The following is a 12,134-nucleotide window of genomic DNA, read 5'->3' as shown; positions in this document are numbered from 1 at the left end:
TAAATAGTCATTGACAAAATAATGTCATTTATTAATGACGAATCAAAAACTTGTACAAATAAACCACGTCACAAACATATCTTGACAGAAAATCGATGCATTTTCAAACATTGAGGGAGTTCAGATAAGACAAATTTTTTCCTCTCATTAATTTTTGCATGAAAGATTCAATTCTGTTTTAAAAAACAAAACCAAATAATTCATGTCTTGATAATATTCGTCTCCACACATGTAATGCAGTTGACTGATATCACTATTTAAAACAGATAATTACTAATGACAAAGCCTTCTACACAATGCTGCTTTAAAATTGCATCTATAGCACTATGTCTAGAATTATTCCAAACAAATATTATTTTTAATTTTTCTTTTTCAAAATTAATAAGTATCGGATCGACAGAGCCTCGATGTCATCATAAAACATATAATATAATATTTTTTTTTCTATCCATTCTGAAAAAGTATTTCCAATAATAACCACATTTCTCTATTTGAAAAACGAAAAGTAGACATATTTCAAAAATATTCGAAAAGAGGTTTTTTTTATGCCTGATGTACCCTAAGAGCCAACGAGTTGTTAAAAAAGCATATGATTTCCTCCATCATTGGTGATATGCTTAAAGTGTTGTATAAGTCGAGATTAAAAACTAATACCGCTATAATATTTGCATAAATTTATCAATTGACTGAGTCAAGAGACATAAATGTAGCTTTTGTTTGTCCGTCTGTCTGTACAATCATGTATGGTCCATATCTTTCTTATTGAGGAACATTGACAACTCTTACTTTACGCAAAGATTGCTTATTAGGCGATATGTCATGATTTTGACCCAAGGTCATTTAGGAACGTTCAAGGTCATTAAAAAAGTTCATAATTTGTGTCTGCTCTATACTCTTATGAAAAACATCGGAAGTGTCTACTTTACATAAAAATTGCTTATGACCCAAGGGCGTGTCAAAAATTTTACCCAGGGTTAGTTGTGCAAGTTTAATGTTATTTTAAAAAAGAAACTGTTTAATTCCTGTCTAGGCCATATCCTGTAATGAAAAATTATAAGAGGTCAACATTAATCACAAAGATTGTGACCTTTTACATGTATACGTCCTGACCATGAGGTTCGGTAATTAATGCCAGTTTAAGGTCATTGTCAGAAAAATGGGGCATCTGTTACTTTCAAATAAAGAAACACTTGAGTTGTTATATTTTCTTAGCGAGGATATCATTATGAGCTTGCTCACAGTCCTTCTAGTTTACATATTATAGTTTGAAAGATAATCCAAGGATATATCATATCTATATATGTATAATTTATAGCTGCATGCTACTATGCACATAAACAAATTGACAAAGAATGTCGTTTTTCTTTATTTTACAAGATGAAACAAACAATTATTCCATTATTCATATTGTATAATACACATGCATTGAAGAAATTGTTATATTAAATATCTGAAAATTCAAAGCATACAAGGTAGCATTCAATATACCAAGTCCCAAGTATTGATTATTCAAATATGCATTAATCTACTGATCAAATCAAAAACCCTTTGCTAGTCTAGTGATTTAGTTATTTGCCATTACAACTGGCACTTCTCATACCCCTGCTTTGTTGTGTGCGGCAGATACACGATTCTTACAGTTCAAGTTCAAACAAGCTGATTTTGATATCCCTATAATGTAAATTCCCACAATGACTTCCCCCACCAATTGCAAGAAAAGGAAAACTAGAATTATATCAGGTTCTAATGTCTATTACACTACATGTAAAAAGGAAGAAAATGAATCTTCGTTTGTAAAACTGAAAAAATAGGGCAGTGTACATGCATTATTCGGAGTAAATTTAATATATTACGTTGTGAAAGTGTTGTAAATAAAGAGTTTAGTATACATTAATAAGCTTAAACTGAAGTTGCTTGCCTTGTATTGATAAACAGTGAAAAAAGCAAAACATTAACAAATCGTGCTATGAACAATTTCCTTTTAAAAGATTTCGTTCATTACGCCGAACTCTAGCGGCAGTTGGAATGCTTGATATACGGCAACACATTATAATCTGATAACGAGTAAAGCCTAACATTGTCAAGTGATATCTAGGGTTTTTTTATGTATCGCCAGACCAGGAAGTTTAGCGCAATGGATTTACATTATGATGAATGACAAGGTTTGAAGCTTGTAAATGTATATATTTTATGACTATATTCTAGCAATTTCATAGATGTCATGCCACACAATTATCTACATTTGTATAATACATTTGGTTCATTATTTTCAGAAAGCTCTTTCGATTTTTGTGATTTTGTGATGATACATTTCCTGCTTAAGCACACAACAAGACGATACTTTTAGAATGTTAATTATCTACTTAGATAATATTATGTGCATAATCTAACTTTATCGTTTTAAAGGTTAGTTACAAATGTCTACATTCAAATAAGACGTAAAGCATGGACCCCCAATGCAGAGCCCAGGATGCCGTACGGTGCTATATATGTGAAAGATCCTTCCCCTCGATGCATTGTGATGCTTGTAATGTCTGCCTTTGCAAAAGCTGTGTTGGTGAACATCTCTCAGATTTGTCTAAATCTCATAAAGTGGTGCCATTCGAACAGCGGAACGCAACACCTAACTATCCTAGATGTACAAAGCACACCACAAGGCAATGTGAACTTCATTGTGAACAATGTGACATTCCTATTTGTGTGCAATGTGCATCTTCTAAATGTCACCGAGGTCATAAATTTGTTGACATGCTAAAAAATTTGAAAAGCAAACAAAAAGCCTTACAAAAAGATTTGGACGAATTAGAAAGATCATTATATCATAATTATCAAACATTTGCATCAACCATCCAAATAAAGATAACCGATATTCAAGAAACGGCAAAGATAATGGCAACAGATATCGATGCTCAAGGGAAGGTCTGGCACAGAGAAATAGACGTCATAATGAAACATCTAAAATCTGAAGTCAAGAAGATTGAATCCAAACAAATGGTTGTCTTAAATAAACAACAAGAAGAAACAAATCAAATCATGGATGAAATAGAACAGACAATTCTTGATTTGAAGAAAGCATTAGACTCAAATGATATTAACTTTGTATATGCTTACAGATCTAGGAATAACGAATTCAGAGAAATGCCTCCTGACCACAGCCTGTCATTACCAAGGTTCATCCCTGAGAATATTGATACAAAACAGCTTCAAGAACAATTTGGTTCTCTGTCAATGATGCCTGATTTAACCTACGAGAATGAATTCGCAATGAAGACAAAAGTGTCTGATGATGATTCGATATACGAGAATGATTCAACAGTAAAGACCACAGATGCTGAAAACTCGCTTCTTGATGAACCAAAGATGATTGTTGCCAGAAACACAGGTACTGGAACCTTGAATACTGCTGTCTGCTTGAATGATGAATTAATCTGGACAACTGGTCAGAGCAGCATAATAAAGCTTTACAATTTGCAAGGGGAATTACTTTCTTCAATTCACACCATGTCAGGAAACTGGCCATGGGATATTACAATCACAAAGAGTGGAGATCTCTTCTATACTGACCCACAAAACAGAACTGTGAACAAAACAAAAAATGATCAGATATGGACTCTTCCAATAGTAAAAGGTTGGGTACCACGATCTATTTGCAGTACTCTCACTGATGATGTCCTGGTGCTCTCAGTGCGACATGATGATAAACAAACACAAGTTGTTCGTTACACCGGTTCTTCCAAAACGCAAACCATTCAATTTAATGAGAATGGTCAACCTCTCTATTCACCCGGCTGCTACAAAAAAATCATTTGTGAGAATAGGAACATGGATATCTGTGTATCTGACTATGGGGCAGGTGCAGTAGTAGTGGTTAATCAGACTGGTATATTGCGGTTTACATACAGGGGTTACCAATGTACAACAAAGGCATCATTTTTTCCAAGTGGCATTGCAACAGATGGCAAAGGTCGAATTTTGACTGCAGACAGTATCGAACAACGTATCCACATCTTAGATCAAGATGGACAGTTTCTTCGCTATGTGGAACACAAAGATTTACATTTTCCTCGTGTTCTGTGTATAAGCAAAGGTGGAACACTTTTTGTGACTGAGTGGGAAGGTAAAATCTTTTCTTGAAACATGCTAAAACTAATTGAATTACTAATATGACAGAATTCAAGTAATGATCAGTTCAGTATTTATGCTGTAAGAACATTGGCATTGTGTGCAAGGTCAAAATTAAAAAGATGACACCATATTTAAAGTTTTCAAAAACAATGTGCAAATAACCTTACTTTTCATTTAATAAGTCCTTGTACGCATTACATCTGCAATAACTGCGATAACTGCAAATTTAAAGGCTAGAGCTGTTAATATATTAATTTTGTCAGTATGGTCATATGGGGGAAAATCTAAGGAGATTTCAATTTTTTTCAGCGCAAGTGTTTGATGTGGTCGTGCAAGAAACTGAAGGTTCAAAAAGACTAAATTTAGAGAACTGCGGACAGTACAAACTCTATGTCACTATGGCTTCAATAGGTCTGGGGGATTATGACAAACGAGAAGTTAAAGTCAAGTGGCGGTTTGAATACATTCGCAGATATGGCTTCCACTCCAGGACTCTCTTCTCGTTAGAAGCAGGGAGGCGATGTGAAACCGGGGAAGGATTTTTCAATTTTCTAGTACATCAAAACCAAGAACACTTGACGTCGGCCCTTGATAAGGCAACAAGGGTCAACAAAGAAGATGAGGCGTTCTCTGTCAAATTCAAATTTCTTTAAAACTATTTGAAAACAAATGTGACAAATAGAAAACCAAGGTTTTTCATTCAATGCTGGGCTAAAGCTATCATATAATTAGGTGCCTAACCAGATACCACCGCCAATCATTTTTGACTTTCTTTTTTTTTTAAGATTGTTTAAATAGATAATTTCTTATGTAGTATTTAACTATTGGAACAAAAAAACCTATTATATATGTTGATTCCATATGCGTGTTTGAGTGCATCTTTAAAATGTGTGCGTGAGAGAGATATGTTCAGAAAAATCTAACGATGAATTCCAATGGCTCTAGGATATTTCCGTTGCTTGAAAAAATATTGTAACGGTTCTTCTTATTTATTATAAACCGTTCAAATAGCAGATCATTATTTAATGCTTTTAAACTACAGTATTAACAGAATTTTATGTTCTACAAACATATATTTCGTTTAATTAGATTAAAAATCATTCACTCATGATAACAAAATTGAGACAGCAGAATATGTGTCAAGATGCTCTGAAAAGCATTAACTGCAACCAAAATATGATACAGTAGACAAATACACCATTAAAAGGTGTTTTAAAGATTAGGTTTACAAGAATAATCCTTCGATTTTATATTTTATCTTTTTTAAGAGGGCTTGATGGCCGTGGCCATTTTAGACTGTATTGATCTCCTTTAGAAGAAGAGCTCTATCTAAAAATAAAGGAAAATATTACCAAATTTTAATGTTAAAATATATAAATTTTCCTTTACTAAATAATAGTTTATGACCTTAACAAATCATATCTTAAATTTTTCGGTAGATCTGTTGACCATCCAGGCCCCTGTAAGCATAGACGTGAAACGGTTGCCCTTCAAAGGAAATTAGGGATATGTTCTATTATATGTTATATCTTTAAATATATTAATCATTTTATTACACAATGCATCTTGATAAATTTGCACATTTATTCTTTAAGGGGTGGTAGAAAATGGGTGCTCTTTTGACCATGCACTGATTTTGCAGTGACTTCTGCTACTGAACATAGAATATGCAAAGAAAGTGCTTATTCAATTGAATAAAACTTGATGTCTCTGCTTTTGAAATTCATTGTTCGGAAAATTATGTTGCTAGAATCATCAAGGTACTCTTTAGGCCATATAGTATTAGTATACAATTATCTTTTTTCTGTGTTTTAGAAGATGATGAGGATTAGAAATGGAAATGTTCCTTCTCGATGAATATGAATTTCGTGAATGTTGGTATCGTAGTAAGACTGAAACTATAATGTATCAGAAGTGCATTTTGATAACTGTTTTTATACGTCTGGATATTTTAATCATAATTTAATTCTGGTTGTAACGCAGCATTTGATTGGATAGGAAAATTGAGTTAAATTTGTATTACCTGGTTTGCACGTCACAATGCACCAACGCAAAAAACGTACAAATCCGCTTGACGTTACGTTTGAATTTTGAACAGATAAATATCATTTTTAAAAGTAGAACGCGCTTACTTTGTACAGTAAGTTACAGAAAATTCAATTATAAGAAATGAACTCAATATCATCCCAAGTTATACTCGTTAAACCTGGGTTAGAGCAATTTACGCTTTTTTATAATCCGCTTCGCGGATTGTAAAGCGTAAACTGCCCCAACCGAGGTTTAATGATTCATGAGGTTAATAAAATAAATAACCAACTTTAGACATCAAGAATAAAATAAAATATAATTGCAAGTTCGTTTTTTTTTGCTTTAGCAGTTCACAGCACATATAATAGTGTTTCCTTTCTGATAGACTTAATTTTGTACAATAAAAAGCTTGCTTTGACCTTCCCCCTGATACTCGTTTCCACGGATGACGTCACATGTCAGTGTCACTTGTCTGACCTGACGTCTGCTGGGTGGGTCCGCTTGACATCTCTTTGATGCGACCGTCATTTTCATTTCTGTTAATCGGCATATATGTCTATATATCATAGAAATGAACTAAATATCATCCCAAGTTATACTCGTATAACCTGGGTTGGAGCAAATTATGTTTTTTTTTATTATCCGCTTCGCGGATTATAAAGCGTAAACTACCCAAACCCAGGTTGTACGAGTACAACTTGGGATGATATTGAGTTCATTTGTATGATATATATATAGACATATATGCCGATCGGCATATATGTCTATGAGTATCAGGAACTGTACACCGGGCTGATGAGAGTAAGCCTTACGGGCACTGAGGTAAAATTAAGAGTTAAATAAGTTCAGCGACATACACATCCCCGTTAATACTCAGTAAATACACTCGTACCATTTTTTCATAGCTATATCGCCTTTTCTTTGTCATTTCAACTCGTTCAAAATATGTCAAATAATATTAACTGACAGTAAAGACACCAATACTTATGCCCCCATATCATTTTTATTCATCTCTTTACTAAATTGACTTCATTTAATACATTAATTTACACCATACCCGATGGTCTTCTTATTTAAATTAACTAATTTATAAGTTCGTCCCATAATGGAATCCAGTAATCCTTCCCCAATTTCCGTTTTCTATATCGCACCGAATGAACCCTGTTCTAAACATCTCTTTCTCTAATTGGCATGAGTCTTTTTAAATCTCTGAGGTTGTCTATCAAAACTATATCTGATATAGTACCGTGTATTTCTCATAGAACTTTAACAAGATCTAACAACCGTTCATTTTTTTCTTCTCAAGATTTGCTTTTTTCTCTCTCACCAGCATTTTTTCTTTCCATATTTTCCTTTTGTGGGTTTTCGGTTTTCTTTTTAATTTCATTAAGTTTTGACAAAATAGCTTCATAAAGTTTCTTAAGATTCGAAACCTAAGAATCACAACGTCTCTGGTTGTCTTCCAGTTGTTTGGGTTCCTTCTGTATTCTCTTTAATCTCTTGCACGTCTTCTTACTTATATTTAGAAAAATTGTGTTCTTTAGCTCTCTTCTCCGTAGAATGGCTGCTGTGGGTTTTATTTTCAATTCGTGATCCTTGTGATCTGTTTAGGCACACTGTTAACAAATGAACTCATTACAGTCATCACATACTGTATCCAGTCTTAACTGGTATTTTATGCACATTGAAATATGCTGTATAAAATAATGCAGTGATCTAAGGTTTTATCTTTTAAGTATATGTTGGCAGACCGATAATCGTTTTGTTAAGAATTAGAGCTAAATTGATAGATCAAATGTGCAAACTGCAACAAAAATGTGCACGCTACACTCTGGTTTATTCACAAGGACGATCGAGTTGCCAGTAGCTGGATCAGTTTAAGCACATTGTCTGCATTTGCATCGGAGTACAGTTTAGACTTAATTGCAATATAGATATCGATATTGGCAAATTGATGTGCTTACAATATACATAGCATGACTGACGCATCAAATTAGCTATCGAATCTACGTGATCAATTCGTGGTCAGTTGAAAATACAAACAGACAGTAGCCCCGCTTCGTTATAAGTTAAGGCGTTAACCATTTTTTTTACATTGCATTTGCGTGCAGAGTAAAATTAAAAGGCAAACAAGTCAAACGTAAAACTTGCTTAGAAAATAGACAAATATGTTTCAATTATTGTTTAAAGTTCACTTCACATAAATCTCATTCATGTTCATTTTTTGCCATTTTAAATTGTATCATTTTTTCTTTCAATATAAGAAAATGCGTCAAGCCTTTAATAAATCTATTCATTTATAATGAAATACCGGTATGTTAATGTTGTCGGTTTTCATGTAAAATATATGTATTATCATTCAATCCAATTCTACTTATCTGTTCCTGTCATTTTATATTCTAATAAAAATAGTGTACCTTATGTAACACAAAATACTTATATAGTGAGAGAATAATTTAACTTGAATTTGGATTTATTAATTTGAAATTTTCATGTTACATAATTGACAAACACTGGTAGAGCTAGCTTTGACATCCTTTCCCACAATTGTATAACAGAGATAATGGCTTTTAATTTGAAAGGATGATAAAATACTTGTTTATATTAAGTGTTTACATCATGTGATATTTTATTTTTTTTAGATCGCTACACCAGGAAGAGTAGGGTGATTCATCATGGTGTAGTGAAAAGGTTTGTAAATTTTAGATTGATATAAAACTATTTGGTTGGCTGTATATCAACTATCATTCTTTCATACAGTCAGGTATAACTGATTATCTTATACGGTCGATAAATGATTTCCGAACGTTTTCACTTATTCACAAAGCGGATTATTTATCTTCTACCAGTGTCATGTTTTAATGCGTAAATATGTGAAGGGTGAGAATTCATATTCTTTCTTATGTTTTAGATATATGCTCGCTATTCTTTTTAAAATCTTAATCATATCTTGATAAATGAATACACCATTGTCTCTTACAGGTTAATTTTAAAAATATTTATGCCCAGATAAGACATGACACCATGGATCCTCAGTGCAGAGCGCAAGATGTCTTACGGTGCTCCATCTGTGCAGTCTCTATCCCCTCGATGCATTGTGATGTTTGTAATAGCTGTCTGTGTAAAAGCTGTGTTGGTGAACATCTTTCAGATTTGTCGAAATCTCATAAAGTGGTGCCCTTCGAACAGCGGAGTTCTACCCCTAATTATCCTACTTGTACGCAGCACACTTCCAGGCAGTGTGAACTTTTTTGCGAACAATGTAAAATTCCTATTTGTGTGCAATGTGCATCTTCTCAAGATCACAGGCGCCATGAATTTGTTAACATTATGACAATTTTTGAAAGAAAAAATAAAGACTTGCAAGAAGATTTGAAAGAATTAGAAAAATCAATATACCCTAATCATCAGAAATTTGCATCAAACATCCAAATAAAAAAGGCCAACCTTAAAGAAAAGACAAATGTATTGACAACAGATATTGACACTCAGGGAGAAATCTGGCACAGAGAAATAGACGCTGTCGTCAATATTCTAAAATCTAAAATTCACGAGATAGAATCCTATCAAATTGGTGTGCTAGATAAACAACAGGAAGAAATAAATCAAATTATTTTTGAAATACAGCAAGTCATTATTAATTTGAAGAAAGTGCTTGTCTCAAATGATATGTCCTTTGTCTTCAGTAACAAATCCAGGAATACGGAATTTAGGAACTTGCCGCCTGAAGTCAACGTTTCCTTACCGAGGTTCCATTCTCAGAAGATTGATACAAAAAAGCTTCAAGAACAATTTGGTTCTCTATCATCGATGTCTGATTCAATGTACGAGAATGAATTCGCAATGGGAAATCTGGTGTCTGATGTAAATGCAGAAAACGAGAATGAATTCACAATAAATACTACAGGAAAAGAAGCCTCGATGCCTAAAGAACCGAAAATCATAGTTGCTAGAAACGCCGGTCAAGGGGTCTTGAATAGTTTGGTTTGCTTGAATGACAATGAAATTTGGACATCTGGTCAAGACAGCACCATAAAGCTTTACAACTTGCAAGGTGAATTACTTTCGTCAATTCAAACCAAATCAGGAAACTGGCCTTGGGATATAGCAATCACAAAGAGTGGAGACCTCTTGTATACTGACCCAAAAGATAGAACTGTGAATAAAGTAAGGAGTAATCAGATACAGGTGGTGACAAGACTAGAAAGTTGGTGGACACCACGATCAATATGTGGAACTCACACTGGTGACATCCTGGTTCTGGAGGTCAGTTATGATGAAAAACAAACACAAGTTGTGCGCTACACCGACTCATCCAAAAAACAAACCATTCGTGTTAACAGTAATGGCAAGCCTCTCTATTCCTTCGGGTACTACAACAAATTCATTTGTGAAAATAAGAACCTAGATATATGTGTATCTGACTATGGAGCAGGTGCAATAGTTGTAGTGAATCAGACCGGTAAACTGCGGTTTATATATACTGGTTCTCCGGGTACTACCGAGAGATTATTTTTTCCAAGTGGCATCGCAACAGATAGCCAGAGTCAGATCCTGACTGCAGAGAGTAACAGCCAGTGTATTCACATCATAGATCAAGATGGACAGTTCCTCCGCGATATTAAACACAACGACCTACATTTTCCTCGTGTTCTGTGCATGAACAACAGCGGAAATATTTTCGTTGCCGAGTGGGAAGGTAACGCAAAATTATAATATACATGTACCATTGTGTTAAAATGCGAGATTCAATAATAATATGGTTTTTGTAATATAAAGATATTCGAACTGGCATAAATTGTCGTCAGTAAATAGAACTCATCATTAAAGTAAAAAACCCAGGTGCTTGAACATGAAACAAACTCCCTCCCCTTGGCGTGGGATGTTGGGTGGGGTGGCTGTCTATTTTTGACCTTATGAATAGTTGACTTTTCTCTCGAGATCCACTTATTTTTTATAAAGGAGATGGGTGGGCTAAATTGGGGGGTTCTTTTCAGATTTGAAAAAAAATCTCAATAAGAGATTCGACTACTCCAGGTGTCCAAATCGGTGGCTTAATTTCGTCCAGTTTATGTGCTAAAAGCATAAATAATTTTGCCTCTATGCCTTTCATTTTCCATACTCAAATATTAATGATAAACTAACGCTTTTAATAAACTAATAATTCCATGTTTTAAATTTATTCAATAGATACTTGTCTAATTATTAAGATACAATTGTAAAAACAAATATAATAAGCCCTTTAACGAGAGCTTTATTTTTCAGCACAAGTGTTTGATGTTGGCGTGCAGGAAACTGAAACTTCAAGAAGACTGAATTTGGAAAACGGTGCAAATTACAAACTCTTTGTCACTAAGGATTCAATAGACCTTGGCGATTTCAACAGACAAGAAATCAAGATTAAGTGGCCGCTTAAATACATACGCCGATATGGCTTTCACACCAGGAATCTCTTCATGTTGGAAGCAGGAAGGCGATGCGAGACCGGTGAAGGCTGTTTCAATTTCTTTATAGACAGAAATCAAAAAGAGTTAAAAATGGCCATAGACAATGCAGCTTACGATCAAAGCGAGGGGGCGTTCTCTGTTAAATTCAGGACGCTTCGGAAATAAGCAGGAGTTATAAAACTCAAAGGATGCAGGACATAACTGAACTAACTTCTAAACCTTAATGATTCCATGAAAGTTATTGTATTTTATTATATAATTATTTTCGGTATCAGACACCATATCTATCTATCTATCTATCTATTTATCTATCTATCTATCCATTCGTATATCTATCTATCTATCTATCTATCTATCTATCTATCTATCTATCTATCTATCTATATCTATCTATCTATCTATCTATCTATCTAATTGTATTTTCCGTAGTCATACAAAGATAACAATTGTTTGGGTTTTTTATGTTCTCTCATTTTTCAAAGGGTAATCGAAAATGCAATTTAGATTAATCGGATACTACACACCCCCCCCCCC

The 12,134-nt window shown here is 33.9% G+C and overlaps 1 protein-coding gene across 4 annotated transcripts; it reads left to right on the top strand.

The window, feature by feature from the left end:
• The first annotated feature begins 1,661 nt into the window (after positions 1 to 1,661).
• On the top strand, positions 1,662 to 12,133 carry LOC105330330 (E3 ubiquitin-protein ligase TRIM71). 4 transcript variants are annotated; one of them, XM_066068300.1, is made up of 5 exons: positions 1,662 to 2,162; positions 2,407 to 4,117; positions 4,435 to 8,844; positions 9,136 to 10,852; positions 11,419 to 12,133. In XM_066068300.1, exons 2-3 carry the CDS (start codon positions 2,446 to 2,448, stop codon positions 4,776 to 4,778), a joined length of 2,016 nt encoding a protein of 671 aa, XP_065924372.1. In that variant the 5' UTR covers positions 1,662 to 2,162; positions 2,407 to 2,445; the 3' UTR covers positions 4,779 to 8,844; positions 9,136 to 10,852; positions 11,419 to 12,133. The 4 variants fall into 4 exon arrangements, with proteins under 4 accessions (XP_065924372.1, XP_065924373.1, XP_034328537.2 ...); XM_066068301.1 differs by having other exon boundaries at positions 1,662 to 2,179; XM_034472646.2 differs by lacking the exons at positions 1,662 to 2,162; positions 2,407 to 4,117 and having other exon boundaries at positions 8,601 to 8,844.
• The last annotated feature ends 1 nt before the right edge of the window (position 12,134 follows it).

This window comes from Magallana gigas, chromosome 8 (genome assembly GCF_963853765.1).
Source record: "Magallana gigas chromosome 8, xbMagGiga1.1, whole genome shotgun sequence".
NCBI classification, from domain to species: domain Eukaryota; kingdom Metazoa; phylum Mollusca; class Bivalvia; order Ostreida; family Ostreidae; genus Magallana; species Magallana gigas.
This window is presented reverse-complemented; position numbering and strand designations above follow the sequence as displayed.

Bases quoted from the DNA above. Each gene is read 5' to 3' on its own strand.
- LOC105330330 (XM_034472646.2), top strand. From the start codon at position 9,178: ATGGATCCTCAGTGCAGAGCGCAAGATGTCTTACGGTGCTCCATCTGT. The intron at 10,853-11,418 runs GTAACGCAAAAT...TTTATTTTTCAG, and splicing joins TTTCGTTGCCGAGTGGGAAG to CACAAGTGTTTGATGTTGGC.